At 56.4% G+C, this 21,834-nt stretch overlaps 2 protein-coding genes across 3 annotated transcripts; one reads left to right on the forward strand and one right to left on the reverse strand.

The window, feature by feature from the left end:
- The first annotated feature begins 1,681 nt into the window (after positions 1–1,681).
- On the forward strand, positions 1,682–7,463 carry LOC117644156 (type II inositol 1,4,5-trisphosphate 5-phosphatase). 2 transcript variants are annotated; one of them, XM_034383425.1, is made up of 20 exons: positions 1,682–1,735; positions 2,157–2,289; positions 2,378–2,454; positions 2,628–2,808; positions 2,906–3,031; positions 3,120–3,271; positions 3,376–3,521; positions 3,630–3,800; positions 3,933–4,095; positions 4,178–4,356; positions 4,461–4,682; positions 4,760–4,895; positions 4,982–5,161; positions 5,259–5,355; positions 5,466–5,603; positions 5,690–5,787; positions 5,863–6,046; positions 6,124–6,251; positions 6,329–6,440; positions 6,529–7,463. In XM_034383425.1, exons 3-20 carry the CDS (start codon positions 2,386–2,388, stop codon positions 6,690–6,692), a joined length of 2,646 nt encoding a protein of 881 aa, XP_034239316.1. In that variant the 5' UTR covers positions 1,682–1,735; positions 2,157–2,289; positions 2,378–2,385; the 3' UTR covers positions 6,693–7,463. The 2 variants fall into 2 exon arrangements, with proteins under 2 accessions (XP_034239316.1, XP_034239315.1); XM_034383424.1 differs by having other exon boundaries at positions 1,684–1,750.
- A 906-nt stretch (positions 7,464–8,369) lies between these two features.
- On the reverse strand, positions 8,370–13,618 carry LOC117643941 (splicing factor, proline- and glutamine-rich-like). Its single transcript, XM_034383128.1, has 4 exons — positions 13,566–13,618; positions 13,265–13,498; positions 9,275–9,512; positions 8,370–8,855 (listed from the first exon to the last, which is right to left on the reverse strand). The coding sequence occupies exons 1-4, from the start codon at positions 13,616–13,618 to the stop codon at positions 8,697–8,699; spliced, it is 684 nt and encodes a 227-aa protein (XP_034239019.1). The 3' UTR covers positions 8,370–8,696.
- Between the last annotated feature and the right edge of the window lie 8,216 nt (positions 13,619–21,834).

Consider the following 21,834-nt stretch of genomic DNA (forward strand, 5'->3'; position numbering starts at 1 on the left):
TCCCAAGCCGGAATACGCGCCGCCCCCGCCGCCTCCACCGCCGCCGCCGCCACCGCCACCCCCGCCCCCACCTCCACCGCCGCCAACCCCCATCGTCCCTGCCGCGGAGTACGGACCTCCAGCGGTGTACGCTGCTCCCGCCCCCGAGCCAGTGTATGTCGCACCAGCGCCACCACCGCCGCCGCCACCGCCTCCACCACCGCCGCCCCCACCCCCACCCCCTCCTCCCCCACCCCCAGTAGCCATTCCCGCCGCCGAGTACGGTCCACCAGCCCAGTATGCCGCCCCCGTCCCTGAGCCCGTGTACGTGGCACCTGCACCGCCGCCACCGCCGCCGCCCCCACCTCCGCCCCCGCCCCCGCCTCCCCCACCCCCTCCAGCCCCTATTCCTCTAGCTGAGTACGGCCCTCCTGCCCCCTACGCAGCCGCGGTCCCAGAGCCTGTCGTCGTAGCTGCTGCCCCTCCGCCTCCACCTCCGCCACCCCCGCCGCCTCCCCCACCTCCTCCTCCACCCCCAGTTCCCGCTGCCGTGTACGGCCCTCCTGCCGCGTACGCTGCCCCTGTTCCTGAACCCGTCTATGTAGCACCTGCTCCTCCTCCTCCGCCGCCGCCTCCACCCCCGCCACCACCACCGCCGCCACCACCCCCGCCCCCAGCACCTATTCCCCTCGCCGAGTACGGCCCCCCTGCCCCCTACGCACCTCCTGCACTGGAGCCCATCGTCGTTGCGGCTGCACCCCCGCCGCCACCCCCACCTCCACCACCACCACCGCCGCCACCTCCACCCCGCCGCCGCCCCCAGTTCCCGCGGCTGTGTACGGCCCTCCTGCCGCGTACGCTGCCCCTGTTCCTGAACCCGTCTACGTAGCGCCTGCGCCCCCGCCGCCCCCGCCTCCTCCACCGCCGCCACCACCACCACCACCACCGCCACCACCACCCCCAGTCCCAGTGGGTACCCCGTTCGCCGAGTATGGACCTCCCCCCACTGCGGTGCAAACTGCCTCCGTGGTTTCTACCGTGGATTCCCCCGAGTTCGGCTTTGCCCCCGCCCCGAGGTCACTTTTCATCTAATAAAGACTGGTAAGCTGTTGTACAATCGAGAGCCTTGGCCGGTAACTCCTGACGTCAAAGTTTTACTAAACATGTTCCTATTTGTTTCCAGATGTATACCTGGCCAACTAGTCCCGAGTAGGTTTGAGTCAAAATGCTCATGATCAGGACGGCGTCGGACCTCTGCGATGTCGTTTCGAGCTCCATGGCAAAGCAGTGTGATAAATCCATAACCGCCCATGTTACAACTATTTATTAACTCTAATGCCCCGTGGGTAGCGTTAGATACTGTATAAAGTCTGTAATAAAATCCTCTATATTAGTGAATTTCTCCTATTTTCTGAATATTAGACTACCCACACGATGAAACAAGAAAGCGACTGATTTAAAAATACGCGCAGTTCCTCAACCCAATCTGCTGCCAACCAGAATAGAAAAAACTTTTTATTATGAGGTTTGCAAGTCATGCCGATACCATTATTCTCCTCTCTCATTCGTGCATTAAAGTTAAAGAAGGTACGGGGTTTTCAAAGAAGGTGGCTGACAGGAGAAACAATATCCTAAAATCACCTAAATCCTCTATTGAATATTTTTCTAGGTTGGTAACAAAGCACACAGTCAAACACTCTCCGTCTCTCTCTATCATTCCGTTTTCTGTCTGTGATGATAATCCGATCAAAATATTGTAATTGTGAATCAGGTATTAGCGTTAACCGTTTCCGGTTCTTCTGAATAAATTTTGTTCAGAAACTGAGAGAGATCTGCTGTTTCTATCAACGTGTGGAATCTACCTATGTCAGAATAAAATAAGAAAGAAATGCCAATTTTGACATACAGACTGTTCTCTAACCTATCGTCTGCTCGCTGTCTTCTTACATAAACATTCTTCCGCTATTAATTTACCATTCTTTGATATATTTAAGTATTGGTCGCAACTAATTATGATTTCGATTTCGCGATCCTTGCTATCTTGGTTTTTATAACAATCAGTCAGTTTTAGAATTTTTGCAATGCATTTTCCTTTCCCAAATAGTGTCTGTGCCCATTGATGAGCCCTGTCTCAGAATATTTTACAAATCTGTGCTGATATCTTAACAATCTTATAGGAGCTGTTCACCGGAAAGATGTGTCAGAACTACATGTTTCTTAGGAGAATGAGTTCATCACAGCATGACTAAGTTAATGTTTGAGGTTTGAGTCCTCGAGGAAAGATAATTCCTGAACGTTGCTTTATAAAAGGTTTGTAACTGCTTTTTACAGTAATTCCACAGCTTTGTTTCCTCGTCACTTTCCATACAATAACTCAATTTTCTGTTTCTATGTCTAGAATTCAAGATGTCGACTTCCCAAGATCTGCCTGGTATAATTCAAGCAAAGCTCAGCTCTGGTGAAGCAGCTATCACTGTATCCTTTGTCATCCATGTGTAGCCTGTCCACAGTGTTATCGGTTTGTCTTTAAATTTAGCTTGCTAAATGTCAATGTCGGGGAAAAGGGAGTGTTGGAGACAAATAATTATGCCACGCCTGCCTATGGAGTTCCATCCCTATTTTTTTTTTGAACCTTAACTGTTGTTCAGGTCCATGAAGCTAGTCTTATGCAGGGTTGGGTGCGTGCTTCACGCATCCTTGCTTTGGTTGAGCATGAAAATGAATGTGCTCTCTTCATCTTCATTTCTTCTCGAATGCCTCCAGAAGTATTTACTGACCTTGCCATTGAAAGAGTTATCCCTGTTGATGCTGACTTCAAATGTGAAATCGGTATGCCAAATAAAATTGTTCTATGGCTCATATAACTCCCCTGGCTACTTCAATTTTATAATGTCAGAGTCCTAATATTTGTTAAATTGTTTCATAGATGCTGGAGAACAAAGTGTTGATGTTTATGTTAACATTTCATCTCGCAAATTAAAGCTTCTCTTTGAGATGATACCAGGGCTTAAAACAAACAACTTTGTTTCTGAAATAATGCGATCAATGGAAGGTAATTTTCCCTCTTCTGAAGTACTTTATTTGATGTTAATGTTGGTTCATATCTAGCTCATACATTGATTTGTAACAATATTGTTCAGCTTTGAGTAAGAGACGAGGTCCACCACCAGAATTTCAGTGGCTCCACAAATATTCTGGATCCAGCAATAGAAACAGTGCAGATTGTGTTGCTTCATCTCTGGACACATCTGACGATGATGCATTCAAGGCATCCAAAACAGAGGCAGAAAAGGTTTGTTTATTTGAGAGTTAGTGCCAGTTGATTATCTCTTTCTGCTGGAAAATATTGCATCCTTGAAAGAAATTGAGAAAAATAATCCAGTGTTGAAATTGCAGATGTTGGACATCTTGGATAGTCCAGACATTGTCGTACCACGACAGAGCATAGCCCAGGGAGCAACTCCAATTGCAGCAAGAGAAAGTGTCATTCGGCATCAAATGTCAATGAAAGAAGATGATTACACGTTTACACAGACCTTGAGGTAAGCAATCCTTGATATTTCTGCTTTCTTTCTCAAACCTGAGTAAAATATGTATTACTAAGAACATTAAATCATTTCAACTGTTATTAATTTTTCTCGTGTGTTCAGGATGTTCATAGGTACGTGGAATGTCAATGGCTTGCCTCCAAGTTCAAGTTTAACACCTTGGCTTGCTTCAGACTTAGAACCTCCAGACATCTATGCTATTGGCTTCCAAGAACTTGATCTCAGCAAAGAAGCTTTTCTTTTCAACGACACACCCCGAGAAGAAGAGTGGCGGTATGGTTCCCTTTTAGTGAATGTCATATCTATTAGAATCATTTTCTAGAATCATACTGCACTATCCGCATTTTTTCAATTCTTTTTTCATGAATGATACATTTTTAATCTTGCTTTTTGTTATTGATTTAGGAAAGCTGTGATGGCTGGTCTTCACCCAGGTGGAAAGTACCGACAGGTTGCTCTGGTTCGACTTGTTGGAATGATGTTAATTTTGTTGGTTGAAGAGAAACATGTAAAACATGTTCGTAATGCAGCCTTTGAAACCGTAGGCACAGGCATAATGGGTAAAATGGTAAGAGTTGTTCCTGGGGTGCAGGTTGCAGGTTGTCAGGTGTGATAGTATATATTTTATTAATGATGGACCCGTTTTACAGGGCAACAAAGGTGGAGTTGCAATCAGAGTAGAAATTCACAACACATCTATTTGTTTTGTAAACTCTCATTTGGCTGCACACGTTGAAGAATATGAGAGGCGTAACCAAGACTATCATGATATTTGTTCAAGACTATCATTTTCCAAATTTGCTCCAGTAAAGTGCATCAAGGATCATGAGTAAGTGAAGTTGCTCCTTTCTGTTGTCAAATACTTAATTTGGTTTTACCACAGGTACAAGCTTTAGAAAAAAATCATGCAACACTTGACTCTTTGTTTTTCAGTCAAATATACTGGCTCGGTGATCTTAACTATCGAATTACTGAAGTAGAAATAAACACTGTCAGGGATCTAATAAATCAAAACTATTTTCCCGCTCTCATACAATATGACCAACTGCACCGTCAGCGCAGCCAGAATAATGTATTTGAGGGTTACCATGAGGGTGCCATCACTTTCAAACCTACTTATAAATATGACCCGGGAACAGATGATTGGGACTCAAGGTGAGTGTGAGAAATGTATTCTTAATTCGATTCAAATTTAAGTATAACTGACTTTCTATGGACTTTTTACAACTCAGTGAAAAAAATCGAGCCCCTGCATGGTGTGACCGAGTTTTGTGGAGAGGAGATGGAATAGAACAGAAAGAGTATCGCAGTCATCCAATTTTGAAGACAAGTGATCACAAACCAGTCAGTGCATTATTTGATTCCCAGGTAATCATGTTATTTTTATTAACAACAAGTCAACTATCATTTCTCCTCTGTCCTTGTGATACTAGACTCATATTGTTCTTTCACAGGTTCGGGTCATTGATGTTGTTAAATATCGTAAAGTTCATGAGGAAGTTATGAAGAAACTTGACAAGCTAGAAAATGAATTCCTGCCTCAAGTGACAGTAGATAATACAGAAATAATATTTGATATTGTTAGGTACCTAGAACCTCAAAGTCAAGAATTGATCATTGCCAATACTGGTCAGGTTAGTATAACTTATTGTTTGAACTGCAAAATTTTAAATGTGCTTTCTCAATGTTACTAAAAATCAAAATAATTCTATAATCTAATATTTTCTCCAGGTACCTGTTCAGTTTGAGTTTATCAAGAAACTAGATGATTCAAAATGTTGCAAAGAATGGCTTAACATTGATCCTCCTGTCAGTTTTATTATGCCTGGTAATTCTTTTAATATTTCCTGTTGTCTTGTCTAGTGTGTCAATTGTTTCAATTGTTCTGCTGTGATTTTTTATACAATCCCTATGTCCTATGTCATTTCTATTTTTCAGGAGAAAAATGTGATGTGAAACTTGAGGTGTTTGTAGATAAAAAGTCGGCTTTCAAACTGAATTCTGGAGTTGATAAATTATATGACATACTTGTTCTGCATCTTGAAGGTGGAAAGGACATATTCATTACAGTAACTGGTATGATTACATTGAATCTCTCACTGGTAGTAACTGTCTTATCACATTGATATTTTATTTGAAATTATGTTGTTATTTATTTTTAGGCAACTATGAAAGAAGCTGTTTTGGATCATCATTAGAGGCTCTTGTTCATGTCAGTGTACCAGTGAGAGAAATCCCTATTGGTAAACTAGTTGAACTTGTAAGTGTCCCACTGTTATTGATTTTTTTTCCTTAGCTTAAGCGTCTGTTATAAAAACAATTGTGTTATTAATAGGAGACCACAAAAGAAGCTCCTGGGGGAATGGAACCTTACCCCATTCCAAAGGAGATTTGGTTCTTGGTTGACCATCTCTATCGTCATGGTTTGAAAAAGCAAAATTTGTTTTTGCTCCCTGGTCTTCACTCTGAATTGTTAGCAATTCGCAACTGGCTGGACAATGGATCATCTGAGCCTCTTCGTAAGGGATTCAATTTACTTAATTCAAGTCTCTTTTTTTATGACGTATATAACACCTTTTTCTTTTTGAAAATACAGCGGGTAGTCTTCATTCCATAGCAGAGGCACTTCTTTTGTTATTGGATTCGACATCAGAGCCAATTGTCCCCTTCAACTTGCAGAGTGTGTGTCTAGGTGCCTCAAGCAATTATTTACAATGTAAACAGGTGAGTTTCATTGCTAACTGCTAATTGTTTTCTGTTGTTCACCTTATTGTTTTATGTATTTTATTTTTGCCTTGCAGATTGTTGTGCAGCTACCTGAATACAGAAAAAATGTTTTCCTGTACCTATGTTTTTTCTTGCAAGAACTTTTGTCTCATGCAAATGAGAATGGACTTGATGCCAAAACTCTTGGTATGGTATTCATTGTGTTGTTTAATATTTCTTCCCAGCACACTCGGGATGGAAGTTGAATTTGTTCTTTTTTTGTCTGTTTTCACAGCCACAGTGTTTGGTGGAATTTTTCTTCGGGATTCACCCCGTCCTAGTGCAAGAGCAAATTCTACTGTGGATAGAAAAAAAGCAAACTTTGTTTACCATTTTCTTGTCAATGATCTTAGTGACTACGTTGTAAGCAAAGCACTTCATCTAGGACCGTCATCATGAGTCGCTTGTTCCAACAGTATTCTATTCAATAATAGTTGAAGGTTGTAATATTTCAAACAATGTGAAAAGTGTAGTATGCACCTGTAAGTTTTTAAGGGCAAAGGTGTTTGCTTCTTACGAAGAAAAGTGAACAAAATTTTGAAGGGCTATCCAGCACTTTGGTACTTGCTTTTTATTTCAGTTTTTTTTTTTTTTCAATTTTAGTAATGCAAGTGCATATTAGTCACATTTTGGGGAATTTGTCCCCCAGTGAGTATCTGTGTTGTATAGTTTACACCATTTAGCACCATGCAAGTAATATTAGTTTGTTATAAATTATGTCTCACTGCAAGTGTATTTAATAAAGGTTATGGACTTAATCTGATAACTGTAATCAAACCAAACTTCTCTTACCATTACCTTTATATAATGATGTTTTTGTGAAATGTTATGAATTTATTTCTTTAATTGCTCCTAAGCATAATAGTTTCTTTTTGAACCCCTCTTTCTATGTTGTATTGTTAACTCTTCTGTTATTCCGTGCATATAGGGACCATTGTAAGGACTTTCAAGTACAAAGTTAGTCTACTTTAAGTTGTACTTTGTTTCAAAACCTGTCATGGGTTGATTGTTACTGCTTTTATGTATCATTGTTTCATACCATGTTTATTATTTAAGTGTGTCTTTGTCTGCCAGTCTTCATAAACCTGTTAATTAGTTTGTGTTCTTGTTGTTTGCGATGTTCCGTCACGTTTTATTTTCTGATTAACTAATAATTAGTTTTAAAGTTGTCCTGTTGAATGTGGTTTAAATTTCCCATATCCATTTGCATTTGTTCTATGGAATATTCTTCCATCCATATCCCTCAGTTACTTTTATCAGGAATCTACCATAAATATCGGAGGTGAACACCTGTGGTGAAATTTTGTGAACTCGATAATCTGCAAATTTGAAATATTATAAATAAATAGTTTGTTTAAAATACTCCTTCTTTTTTATTTCTTTTTCCTTCAATTTTTGAGATATTTCTACAAAATATTGCATTCACTTGAAAACACTTACATTTACAAAATCACAAAAGAGGAATGGGTAATGGATGATACTCGATGGGCAGATGAACAATGACATAAAATATAAAACAAGGATAAAAACAAACAAACAATGGGAACAACTTGCGACAAGAGGATGGTAAATCTCCTCAAGCCACTCCTTCTACTTCACATAAATACTGTTATTACAATCACAATGTCGCCAGCGTAACGCTTTTTCCCGCCAACGAAAAACAAAGGAGAATGGGAAACCTGGCAGAGGGCGGTGCCGGCGGTGCGGATGGCAGGAACCGCAGGAACACGTTTTCAACGGAACGCGCCTTGGCGCCTCGGGCAATCCAACGCAACAACAACAAAACAAGTAACGGCCCCGGGCGCTGCTGCTGCATGCTGCTGCATGCTAGTGCATGCTGGGGCATGCTGGGGGCGCTGGAGGGTGAGGGACATCCAGGCTGGGACCTGGAAATGCTGGAACGGCGTCAGGGCCGCAGCGAGGCGCGGCGCGGCGTGGCGGGGCCTGGCGGGGCGTGGCGGCGCCGCGGGCCATTCCGATGGGCGTCGCGACGCTGTTGCATGCCGTCGCCGCCCCCAGGCACTGCGAGGCACTGCGAGGCACTGGCAGCCCGAGGCCGCGGCGCCGCCCCCTCCCTGCAGCCTGCGGCCACCCTCGCCCACAGGTCGCCTGGACCCCGGACCTGGGACTTCCCCGGGGCCGAGCCGGCCGATGACGCAAGGGAGCTGGCGGCATGCCGCGCGCCGCCCCGGAACCCCCTTATTTGGACACGGCACCTGGTAGAGATCACGCGCTTGACGCGCTCCGGGTCATGACGACGACGACGACGACGACGTGCTTCGGCGCCCTCGGTTTGTGCCGGGGTCATCCGGATGGGCCGGCCGACTCCGACACCCGGAAGAGGACGCCCGGATCATCATGGTTGGGGTCCGGAGCGCTAATCTGCCCGACTGGGGCTAGCAGCTAATAGCTACCGGAGCCCGACGGGGCGCCGTACGAGCCAGAGGGGGCGGCGGGCGCGGGGCCGGGGGCGCCGTAGCTGTCGCCGGGGGCGGACGGTCCTGAGCCGGAGGCGGGGGCGCCGTACGACGAGCTGATCGAATTGGGGTAGCCCTCCTGTTTCTGAAACGGAAAGAGAGAAACAAACAGCGGTACATTAACGAATCGGAAGCTGCATAGCGAATGGCGGCATGGCGGCGCGAGCAGTGGGCCGTCCATTAATTACGTAACGCACTAGGGGGAGGGGGGCTGGTTCTGCGCAACGCTGCGGAACACGTCGTAGAGACGTAACATAAAGCGCACATTTGAGAAAAATTAAGAGTAAAATTGGGCAGAGAGAACTTTAGAAAATGTTTTTGGAGTAACGAAGTTGGACGTCCCACAGAGCCCGAAAGGCCCGAAAGGCATGTCCGGACATGACGGCATCGCGGTTTTGTTTATGTTGATGTTGTTGCGAGTTTGATTGAAACGTTTGCCGGACAATGGTGTTTGCCTAAGGCCGGACCGACGGCGTGGGCGGCGGGTGCGGTGGGTGGACTCACCTGGGTCTTGTACCGGATGAAGTACACCTCGGGCTTGGACGGCTTGGTGGGCGGCTGGGTGGGGATGTTGATTTCGGGCTGCTCCTCGGGCTTCTTGACCAGCACGTAGATGAGCGTCTTCTGCTCGTCCTGGGGCGGCAGCTCGATGGTGGGCGCGGTCGGCGGCGGCGGGGTGGGCGCCTTGATGAAGACGATCTTGTAGTGCTTCTGGGGCGGGGGCAGCGGCGCCTGGGGCCTCCTGGAACAGAAGAGCGGGGGTTTGTTAGACTCAGGTCTCCGTCGGCCGGGGTCCAGGACAGGTACAGTACCGCAACGACTACGCGACCACAGGCGACTACTCTCCTATTTCCACGTCGTCCTCTCCGTTTCACACGACACCGTCGCAAACTTCCGTGTCCTGTCCGTCGCGTTCGGTCCGGCACCCTTCCGGCGTTCATTAGGGTTCATTGGGGCTCGACTGTCGGTGTAGTGGCCGTGCCCTCCAGCGAGGAGCCGGACAGCGCGCCAAGCCTGCCTCGGCGCCTGCGATGCGTCGGGTAGGCAAACCCGCCGAACAGGCGTGCCCTGGGTTGCCTGCCTCCACGGCGCTAGGGGCGAGGTAGGCCACCGTCTCCTCACCGGTGCCTCGGGGGCCGGGTCGGTGGCCTACCTCACAGGCGCTACAGGCGCGATCTCCTGACCCGCAGAGTGGCTTGACTCGACATCATCAAAGTGCCCGAAGCTGACCGGATGGACGCGGCGCGCGCTGGTCCAGTCCGTGGAGTCACGCTCCTGCAGAGGAAGAAAGGCACGGTCCAGGCCACCCAGGCCACCATCTGCATTGCAAATGGCCCGCGGGGCGGGGCGGGGCGGGGCGCTGCACGCTATGCGTGTAACGCGTGTACCCGCGGACCACGCGCCATGAGGGCCGCGCCGCGGAAACTCTCCGCTCTCTCCCTCTCTTGACCGGCCGCTGTTCCCGCGCGTGCATGGCGTGAGGCCGGCGCGACCCCGTGGCCTATCCGAGGGCCTGGACGAGGTCCTGCGGGACGATTCCGAACGGCGCTTCCGTCGTGTCTGCCTCTCTCGCACTCTCGGGGCGTTCAGCGGAGAGGCAGAGCGACGGAATCCGCCCGCTTGCAGTGCGTCGGTCGGGGGACTTTCGCCGGGTCGGGGGTCGGGGGTCGGCCGGCGGGGCGTGCGCGAGGAAGAACCCGAGTGAAGGTCCGGCCGGCCGGGCGCGCCGTCGGAATGCGCCGTGGTCTGGAGTGACGTCATGGCGTGCGGGGGCGGGGCGTGGCACGCACGGCACGGCACGGCACGGCGCCGTACCGCGGTGCGCCCAATGCAGTGGGCGAGGCGAGGGTCCGGTTCGGCGGAGCTTTCGGTCGCCGCCACGTCGCGACGGTCCGAATGCGGCGGTCTGGCGCCGGGCGGCGACCAAGGCGACATCGCGACATCGCACCGCAACTAGGTGTTCGACAAAGCAAACACCCAACGAGAGCGCGCCACGCTTGCAACGAGATGAACCATCACGTCGGCTGGCGTAACTGTGATGTTTTGTAGGCGAAGGGCGCGCTGGCGCCGCTGGCGCGTAGGGACGCACTCTGAATTCCGGCCACGTCGGCGTGCTCTTGTAATGGCCGTGTCATTCCGAATCCGAACCCGAATCCGCCGGGGGCCGCAAGCCTCAGCCTCAACGTGACGCGGAGGTGTACCTCAACGTGACCCTGAATGTGAACCTGGATTGGAGGGGCCTTCTCGTCTCGTCTCGTCTCGTCTCAGCGAAGCAGAGCCAAGCGCAAACCCCATCATAAGCCCGCGCGCACACAACTCAATAAACCTGCCCCGCCGAAAGCAGTGGCCCCGCCCGCCGCCGCGGGAGCAGGTGTCTCTCTCTCTCACACTCATGGGGCGCGCCATACAAGACAGACCGTGCGGAAGAGAGACAGACCGACGGGCCTCCCTCTCGAGGCCGGCCCACTGCCCAGCGCCAGCACCCAGGAGATTCTTGATTTCGCGTTCAGCGCTCTGGCTTCTTTTCATCCGGGCACTACGCTAAGTGCAGCCAGCACTTTCGGAGCAGGGACACAACTTTCCGCACCGCGCTAAGAGGACGTGCATTACAAATTCATTAAATGGGAAGGCGCGATGATCGCGCAGCGCGGCGCAGCGTTCCCTGCTTCGGAAAGTCCCCGAGCGCGAACCAGAGCCCAGCCGAGTGAAGGGGGAAGAGGGGGGGGGGCACTCCGTGCCACGGCACTGCGCTACGAACAGCAAGTTGCCCCTTTTACTTTGAGGCGGCGCCGTGACTCCAAGATCGTGACTCGCACGGCGACAAGCGGACTGACACATCGACCGACACGTGGACTGACACGCGGACTGACACGCGGACTGACACGCGGACTGACCTCAGATAGGACTCGAGTCAACCACACAGATTCATCTTGGACGGGGAGTACCCTCCTCGTGTGTTATATTTCAGCTCAAATCAGCCCGAGTCATGTTCACCTGGACGAGACATCTGTCTGTTACTGTCCGTACAGTGCATACTGGGTGCGACTAGTGTACTGTACAAGGAAGGACGGAGCCTCGGCAGGCACTGGCTTGGCGTGATGGGCCGGCGGTGATTCCGAGGGCTCTTACTCTGTCTCTCTCGCGCCCTATGAGTCCGAGAGAGAGAAGGAGCGAGCGATGAAAACGACTCTCGGAACCAGTCCACGGACCTCCGGACAAAGGGAAGTTGACCGGGCTTGACCGGCGGCGCGCCCCGCCTGCTCCGCGCCTCGCGCTCGCGGCGTCGCGGCGTCGGCGTCCTGGACTGCAGCTACACTGTCCGCACTGCACACTGAAAGCGCCCGGCCCTCGTCCAGCGCCCAGCCGTGTAAGGGCAAAGGACTCCTGAAGGGTGCGCCGTGTCCTGCCACGCCCTGCCCTGCGTTGGTCCTGTCCAGCCTGTCAGCGTGTGCCCTTTGTACTTGTCGCGGCCAACTCCAAGACGAAGTGCCCGGGCGCCTGTCTCGCACATCGCCACCTCCTTGACGGTTATGAGCGCGTCGGGCAAGGCGGGCGTCGCCCCGCCGGGGGCATCGCACCTACGGCCCGTCCGGGGCCGCCCTGCCGCCCACTGGAAAGAGTAGAAACAGCCACTGTCTCTGTCTCTCTCCCGCACACTCCGAGGAACGACCTAGGAGGCAGTGCCATTGCGCCATTATGCTTAGCTCGGCCGTATTTTATTGTTACCAATGCTCGTGCGACCGGCCTGCGGTTTCGCCGAAACGCCAGAAAGCACGCAGTCCAGCCCACTAGAAGAAAGCCCTTTCCCTTGAAGGGCCGCGCGCCGCGCAATGTGCTTCGTAAGGATGCACTCAGAAAATTGCGGCCAAACTTGTTTCAGAAGTGACTAGCAGGCGCTCTTATTCAAGCGAGCCTCCAGCGCGACGCTGACCAGCTGGCTGGTGCCGAACAAGGACTGTGCTTTCGTCGCTCTGTCTCTCTCGCACCCACGGGACGGGGCGGGGTGTCCCGTGGGAGCGAGAGAGACAGAGCGAGAATGTTCGGAGCCAGCCCGCTGGGCGCTGTGCTGGGCCCTGACTGCTGCAGGGGTCTGGCTTGGATCTGTCCGGCGGATGGACGCCAGCCGTCACGGCAACGTCCAGCCGGCCGGCGCTGGGGCCGGCACTGGGCGTCAGCGAGTCAGCCAGTCAGCGGCCGGTGAAAGCGAAACTGTAGCGGGTCTGGCGGCACGGCCTAGCCAGGCCTAGCGCACTGTCTTCTATGTAAAGCCGTCGCCTAGTGGGCCCGGCGGCGCCCTACCCCGCCCCGCCGTCGCCGCTGATTACCCCGCTGTAGAACGGCCGTGTGGAGGCCGCGCGGGGGCGACTAAGTAGCTTAGCGCCGGGAGGACGCGGCGACGCGGCGGGGCGCGGCTGCCAGAGGGCGCTTTTTCCCTCTGCAGAGTGGCCGGGCGTGCATTGTGCAGCACGTCAAGGCCGTCGACAAGGTGCTTACCTGGCCGGGTAGTAGGCGGGCTCTGGTGGCGGCACGTGGACGTACACGTGCTTGTGCACGACGGGGGCCTGCGAGGGCGGCCCGTACTGCGGGGGCGGGGCGCCGTACGAGCCGCCGCCGGAGGATCCGCCGCCGCCGCCGCCGATGGGGGCGGCGTAAGAGTCGAGCTGCACGCCGCCGCCGCCGCCGAAGCCGGACGATCCGAACGACGAGCCGCCGAAGCCGCCGCCGCCGCTGCTGTGGCCGGGCCTCGCCACCGCCACCGCGGTCAGGGCCGCCAGCACCTGCGAGAAGAGCGTACACTGTAAGGCACTCGTCAGTGCGGAAGCCTCTCGGAAAGCCAAGCCGCTCCATCGCGGCGGAAGCTTCACCGTCGCAAGCGAGTTAAGGCACACAAAGGCGGAGGCCGCAGTCGGAATAAAATGTAGCCCCGCCAGTGTAGAGCCGCGCGAGTTCGCCGCGCCGGAATGGTTCGCCCCCTTCCTTTTTTTTCGGCGCGAGTTTGCCAGGAATTCCCCCGAGCTTCTCCTCGTCCGCGCCCCTTCCCTCGGCCCCCAGCTGAGTCGCTCTGTCTCTCTCGCACTCGCGCTCGCAGGGCGCGGGTGCGAGAGAGACAGAGCGACGGGAAAGCAAACGGTTCGGAATCACTCGCCGCTGTGCACTCTCAGCCTGTCACGCATTTCAGTGAGCAAACATGGAATTTGGTTTTAATTTCCCAAGGATTACGTGGTGATTGCTCAGTACTGTGTACCGGCACTGCCGTTTATGAAACAAATTGCAAATAAATTTGTAACTATTTCAGAAGAAAATACTAATGAGTGACGACAAGTATTTTTGTTTGCTCTCAGAAAATACAGTAGGTCCGGCGTGAATGGAGCGCACAACCTCGCTTCGGTTTTACCAGTGGGTTCGCTGGCCGACGGCATGCCGACGGGCAGAACAGTGTGGGAGCCGCTACAAGACGCGCCCTTGTGTGCGCCTGCCGGCGAATTGGTATCGCATCGAACGCGGAGCAGCAGGGCAGCACACAGCGCGGCAGCACGGCAGCACGGCCAACTCGAGGCGCTTGCCTTTGTTCTCGACCGCGCGCGCTGTTTCGTTTCATGTGTTCTCGGCGCCGCGCGCGCCGCGCCTACTCCAGGGCGCTCCGCCGGGCCGAGTCCGAACTTCGTCGCTCCGTCTCTCTCGCACTCGCGGGGCGTGCCGCGGCGGTGCGAGAGAGACACAGGCGCCGCCGTCCGCAATCAGCCGAGCGCCAACTTTTCTAGCCTTTCTCGGCAAATTCTGCAGCTTGTCCCGGCCGGCGAAGCGAGCCCATCATTGGGAAAAAGGGGCGGGGGCACTGCGCTGCAAACGGCTGCACAACACGAATGTCCGACAAACTCCGTGCGTGGTCCAGCCGGCCGGCCCGGGCCACACAGCTCGCGGCTGCTTGCCTTTGGCAGCTTTTGGCAGCCTTTGGCAGCCTTTGGCTTGCCTGCCCTTGCTTTTCTCCTTCGTTGTTTCGCAGCCCGCCTGGGTGAATGCCGAATGCCAGTGATTGATTGTTCGGCTTGGACGTATCGCCGCGCAAACTGCCCGCGGCGAGTTGGGAATAAAGCGGCGGCCCGAATCGCTCTGTCTCTCTCGCGCCGCCGCGGCCTGCGGGACGCTGCGGGACGCCCCGCGAGTGCGAGAGAGACAGAGCGTGGGCATCACGAGGAGCGACCGCCCGCCAGTGCCGTGCCGCCGTGCCCTCGAGAGGCGAAAGGCCGAATTACCGCGGCGAGCGCGAGAGAGACATTCCAGTCGCTCTGTCTCTCTCGCGCCCCTGCGGCCTGCGGGGCGCGTCACGAGTGCGAGAGAGACAGAGCGACTGCTCTGGATCAGCGGCCAGGCACCTCAGGTACGTGGTTACCACGGTTACCATGGTTACTCAATGGTAATGCTGCCCGTTACGTGCACCGCTCTATTACATGCTACTCATCTGCTGCCGCGCCGCCACTCCGCCTCGCTCCAGGCACGTGCCCTGCAGTGGCGTGGCCGGGCGTGGCCAGCGAGCCGTGAGGGACTTGCAGGGCCGGGCAAAAACAAGTTGCCTATCAAAATAACGACTTCATCCACGTCGGGCGGGGAGGAAGGGAGCCGAGCCGAGCTGGACCGCAACTCTTGTTAATTAGCCATCCTCCGCGTCAACAACGTTATGCACGACTTTTTGTCGGAATGTTTTGGATGCCCGAGATGATGAAGTCAGGCGCTACAGAGATATCAATGCGTAAGTTATGATGCCTTGTAATGTGGACTGTCGTGAAACCGTGGGATGAAGGACGCGACCCGGGGAGGGGGGGGATGATGTATTGGGGAGCAGCGGAAGAAGGGAGGGGGATAGTTATTGCAGCCCACCCCGAGACGACCCACTAGAATTTAACGTGCGACCGCTGCAGGCTGATTCCGAACAGTGTCGTGCCACTCCGCGTCCCTCGCATCCCTGGTCGGGACGTCCCCACGGGTGCGAGAGGGACAACAGAGAGACGCAAGCACTGTTTGGCGTCAGCCGGGCTGTGCTGCCTGGTTGGTTTTGCGTGATTCGCGGGAGTTACAGTGGCCGTCACGCCGCGTGCCTCGCCGCCTCCGTGCGGAGCGGGAGACGGGGAGACAGCGTCTGACAAGGGTGATGAAAAATGCGAACTGCGTGGGGTCTGCGGGAATGGCGCGGACAACACTGCACTCGTGCTGACCTAGATGTCTGGATGTCTCGCGGCCAGTCGGACAGTCTGCTGGAGGGCAGCCGTCGGCAGGCCGAGCATGGAGTAGCGAAGGGAAGGGGCCCTTCACCCCTTGCTTGCATTGGTCGCCTCGCTTCGCCTCGCTTCGCCTCGCTTGCGGCTTCGTGCGAATCTCCGACGCTGTTGTGGAGCCCTTCGGCGGCCGGGGCACGCCGGGCACAGGGTACTCACGCGGCACACGGCATGGAACACGCTGGCCTGTCTTACCGATGAGAAAACGGCGAGCGCCACGCGCTGTCTCTCTGTCTCTCTCTGTCGCACCCCTTCGGAGTGGCCCTCGAGTGCGAGAGAGACGGAGCGACAGCCGGCTCGTGGCGTGCATGGCCCCCGGCGTCGTCAAACAGTAGCGGCTCGCGCGGCCGCGGGGCGGACGAACGGCAGAGCAGCAGAACACCGAGAGAAACTGTTTCACAATGCCGCACGTGCAGCATTTTTTATTTGCGGCCAATCAACAAATGTGCCGCAAGTGAAACTGAATTTTTTTTTGGGCTCGTGGAACATGTGTGTGACACGGCGGGGGAGGGGGGGGGGCCCGGAGTGACACACCGCGGCGCGGCACGCACGGCGAGGACGACGTCGGGGCGACGACGCGGGGGACGACGAGGAGGACGCCCTCGCAAAAAGCACGACGGGGGTCTTGGTGGCGCGCGGCGCGGAGCACTCGAAGGAAAAGCATTCCGCCGACAGGCAAACACTGGCATGCCGAGTGGCGCGGACAAAGGCGTCCCGCACCCCACCCCACTGTGTTCGATTCGAGTCCGGCGGAGAGTGAGAGTACCAGCGGCTTTGGTTCCGAACAGTGCGCTGTCGCGTACTGTCTCTCTCGCACCCCCAAGGGCCGCCCCGCGGGTGCGAGAGAGACAGGGGACGACGCCTGCCGGCGGGCCGCCCTTCGCGGAGTCCTTAGAGGCGCCTCCCACGCCAGCTGACAACCCCTCGGCGCGCCTCGGCGGCAGAGAGTCCTTCAATTATTATTGACAATACCGCCAAGCCGGGCCGGGCCGGCCCACCGGCGAGGCGGCGTGGCGAGCAGGCGCCGCTTCAAGAGGTTTCATGCTCATCGCGCGATTTGCTTCGGCTGGTGTGGGCAACAGCCGGTGACACTGCCGGGGCGGGGCGGCGATGAGAGGCCAGGCGGGCCGTGGCTGACAACGTATGTCTGGACGCGGTGACGGGCGGGTTGCCTATGCCTTGATTGACAGGGGTCTGCCATCGGCCAGCCCGGCGAGCCTCACAGCTCCTGCCGCTGGCGCTGCTACGGCGGACCATCTCAGGAAGCGGCCATCACAGCCATGCTCAGAGAACCAATACACTGTAGTGACAGCAGCTTGGCGAGGAACAATGCAGACCGATTAAAACCGAGAACTGCCCGCGACTGGCGCGGTAACTGTGTTCACCTTGGCCGGTGCGACAGTTGATCGCCTGTTTCGGCGCGTTACGGTGCCGTTTACCTGGTTGGCCTGAAACTGAGGCCAACAGAGAGAGAGAGGTAGAGAGAGCGCAGTGCCTAACTGCCTAACAGGCCGAGGGCTGAGCAGGGCCGCCCGCTTGCGTAAAAATGAGATAAGCCGGTCTTGACCCGCTTGCAGCGGCGCGGCACGCCGGCAGCGTTAATCAGCGCGAGAGGGGCGGGGCGGGGCGGGCCGCGGCGTCGCCTCCCGTGTGCCGGCCGCGCCGGCTTCCTCGAGTGATACGAAAGACGCGGCATCCTCGCGCCCTGACGGCCCGCTGGAGGATGCTGGAGCATGCTATGGAAGCTGGAAGTGTTCCCGGGTCAATTTTCGCCGCGCTTTGATCCCCATTCTAGAATTTCCCCCCACCCCTCCTCCTTGGTTCTTGCCTCTCCTTGCAGTGCCGACACGCCTCTCATCTTTTTCGTTCCCTTCGATATCCTATCGCCTGGCGACGATGGCCCGACGGCCTGCCCCGCCCCGCCCCGCCCCGCCCCGCCACGCCCTGCCCCACCTCAACGCCTTTTCCTCCCTGCTTGACTTTCACCCCCTTCTTCGAGGACAGCGCCAACATTCGCTGCAGCGCGGGACCACGCGGCCTCGCCGGACCGATGTTCAGCCGATCCCAATCAATGCGTGCGCGCACGTAATAAACAAAACCCGAGGCACGCTTTAATGCTTCAATGGTCGGGACACGCTTCCGGTCGTAATCGCGGGATTTATACGCGCCGATCGCCGGCAGTGCTTTCGTCGCTCTGTCTCTCTCGCACCCGTGCGGGACTCGCCGTGCGTGCGAGAGAGACAGAGACAGCGCGGGCAGGCTGCAGGGAATTCCTTGTCGCGGAGCAAGGCCTCCCGGCAGCGGCAGGCGGTTTTGGTGGCCAGACAGGCAGACACCGCACCGCGCGCCGCGCACCGCGCGCAGGAGAGAATGGCGCGAGGTGCTCGCTGCCGTCTCTCTCGCACTCCCGCGAACCTCCTCACGAGTGCGAGAGAGACGGAGAGAAGCGCTGCCCGGAATCGGCCTGAGAGAGAATTGCGCGCGCAGATAACATCGCAGTGTCGCGGTGCCGCCATGCTGCCGCCACGCTGCCACGCTGCAGGAGGCGTTGGGCTGTAGCCAGGCGGGGCGAGTAGCATGTCACGCCGCGCGCTAGGCCCGGCCGCCTCTGGCCTGCCTAGCCTAGCCTGGCCGCAGCCCCCATGACCATCTTTCTTGGCACTGTCGCCGAGACCGGACGCATACGTGCACACGTACACACACTCACACTGACACACACACACACACACACACACACACGAGGAACACACTGACACACTGGCAGGCCCACACACGTGTAGGTGCACACGCACACACGCGGCCATTGAGACGGGCGCCACCCCTTCCCGCCTTTTTTCTCCCATTCATGACCGGCGCGGCCACTGGCGGCCACCAGTATCGTAACGTTGCGTAATGTTGGCAACGGCGCCAGCGGGCAGCGCCAGCGGGCACGTGCGGGAACGGGAACCGCCGGACGGGCCGAGCGGACGGCCGGTGGAAGTGGGATGCGCAGACAGGCGGACAGACCGACGGGCGACGGACGGACAGCTAAGATTATAAAATTGTTTTTAGTTGGGGGATTTGGAAAAACAGTAATGTTGCCATACCAGCCGGTTAGCTAGGCAGCACAGGCCGACGGACAGGCACACAAACAGACAGACGGTTACAAACGAACGCGACAGACAACTACGAATAAAACATGGCTGGGTTCGTTGCAGCATGCAGACTGCCAGTCAGCCTGCGAGGTAGGCAGTGCTGCGGCACGTCCCCGAGGCGGGTGGCCTACCCCGGCCGCTCGCAGGCGCTCCTTGAACTCACACTGGCTGGGTGCGCTGCGCTGCCGACGCCGCCTAACGCCGCCGCGGCGCTCCAAACCCGACAAAAAATAATGCTTCCAGCGCGGCTTGGCTCGGCGCGGGTCCGTTTGGAGCACGGCTTTCGAGGCACGGCCCTGAGGGCCTCCGAGGCGAGCTCCCTGCTGCAGTGTGTGCGTGACGCGCAGCCCGCCGCAGCCCCATCAAGCAGAGCGTGGTGGCGGTCGTCTGCACGGCAAATGAGGCGTCCGGGGGGAAAGGTCCCGGGTTCAAATACCCCCGGCACGCCGAAAGCGCCCCGAGTTTTTTCCGCTTCTGTTTTTGTTTTCATCCCTTTGTCGACGCGGCTCCGCCCTTGACCTCGGGCCGCACGCGCGGACACGGCGGCGCGGCGTCGGCGTGTTGAGCCTCGAGCTAGATATGAGCCCCATCAGCGTCTTGGGCGTCTTCCGGCGGGCTTGGGGGCCGGCAGTGATGAGAGCGCAACTCCCTTCCCCTTCCCGCCCCACACCACACATGCCCGGCCCCACCCCGCCCCACCCCGCCCCACCCCGCCCCCCCGCCCCACCCCGCCCCACCCCGCCCCGCCCCGCCCCGCCCCGCCCCGAGCAGCCGGAGGCGTGCGCGCGGGGCGTCGGCGGGGCGTTGGCGGGGCGCCCGCGGGGCCCCCGGATGTTCCCACATCATCACACCGGCCCGGAGGGTCAGGCGAGCCGAGGGAAGCAGGGACCTAACCGCAGGAGGTTGCCCCATGTAGGGCCGGCAGTGCCTGCGTCGCAATTTTACGAGCAGTAAGGTCGCCTCCAGCCGGGCAGCCAGGCAGCCGGGCAGCCGTAACCTGACGAAATTCCCGGCTTTAGCGCGCCGTATCTCGCGCCAACGGTCAGTGCTACACGCGTTACACGCACTGCCCACGGTCCGCCGCATATGCACGCTGAGTGACCGAGTGAGTAACGCACTCCGCCTCCCTCGCACTCACGGCGTGAGCGGCGTGACGGCCGGGCCGGAGATTCAATAAAGTTATCGCGCGTGGGTTATTGTTGCCAGCAAGTTGTTGGTCCACACCGTCTTCCAAGAACGCGCTCATCCCCCAGGAGAGATTCGTGAAAATTGCCCCCCGAAGTCGCTGCAGGCGGCGCGCGGCGCACGGCGTAGAGACCCTCCCGTCAGAGATGCGCAAGGGGGGGCCCTCTCAGCCAATCACAGACGATTGGTAGTCCCATGCGGAGCGGGAAGCCCGAATTCGCCCCGCGCGAGGCTACGCAGGTCAGCATCTGGTGCGGCACAGCAGGTATACGGCGGTCGCCCGCTAGCCTGACTCAGGGTGCCTTTGACTACACGGGACTACCAAGCGCTGGCTTGCGCATCTCTGACGGGAGGGTCTCTAGCACGGCGGCCGGCAGGACGGCGACGGGACGCGGCGCACTTTTCCTCCAAGTCTTTCGGAACTTCCTTCCCAAGCGCGATATTTCCTCCTCGCGCCGCCAGATGGCGTCGTCGTGGAGTCGCCGCGGCCCTTCCGCCACCTTCCGCGGCACGGCGGCACGGCGCCGCGACGTCCGACAAAGCGCGCCGCCGCCACGCCGCCGTCGTCTCGTCGTGGAGTCGCCCCGCGCCGCCCCGCCACCGCCGTGGACACGCAGCGCGTGTTAAACTAGCCCGAGGCAGCCTTGGATGCCGCCAGCGACGCGACGCCAGCGTGTCGCACCAAATTAAACGAGACAACGAAGCACGGCGGCCACGGCGGCCACCCGGCCCGGCGGCCGAGTCACGGAAAAGGGCACTATGAAAAATAGCGGGCGCGGCTCGTCTCGCCGAGCAATGAGCGATCGCCGTCGAGGTGCTTCACTCCGGTAACGAGCACCGGCAGAATGGACCGCCGGAGAATCAGGAGCTGTTACTGCGGGGCAAATGATTGGCGGCGTTGGAAGGGCTGGAATAGAGTCTCCCACTAATGGGCGTGGTGCTCATATAGGCACCGCTACCGACAAAGCGGCCAGGAAAAGGGCGCCCAGGGCCTTCTCTTCCCTCAACCCCGTCCCCGAAGGCATCCCGCCATGGCCTCGACCACCAAGGCCATGGACGACCAAAGCCACCCTGGCGTCACCCACCACGCCGTCGCCCGCCAAGTCGTCACCCGACCCATAATACCCACACCCTTTGGGCCTCGCACCCCAAGCGTCGTCTACTCCTACGCAACTCGTCCACACGCCCACGCTTCCTCACCGAGCACCGCGTCGCCAGAGAAAGTGCTGAGCTCGACGGTGCCGTCCTAAACCCAGGTGTCGATCGGCGCGGGGCGGAGTGGGGCGGCGCGGGGCGCGGGGTGCGGCGCGCGCGGCCACCCCTCGGGCGCGCTGGGTGTTCCACAGTGTGCCACCTGCCCCCCCATTAACGGGACCCGCGCCACTTGACGCGGGCAGTGGTTGCATCACACCGGAAACAAGATCAGTCCCCGGAAAAAAAGGCGTCTAGGAAGCTCGCGCGGAAATTTTGAATG

Source organism: Thrips palmi, unplaced genomic scaffold (assembly GCF_012932325.1).
Source record: "Thrips palmi isolate BJ-2018 unplaced genomic scaffold, TpBJ-2018v1 HiC_scaffold_17, whole genome shotgun sequence".
Lineage (NCBI taxonomy): Eukaryota > Metazoa > Arthropoda > Insecta > Thysanoptera > Thripidae > Thrips > Thrips palmi.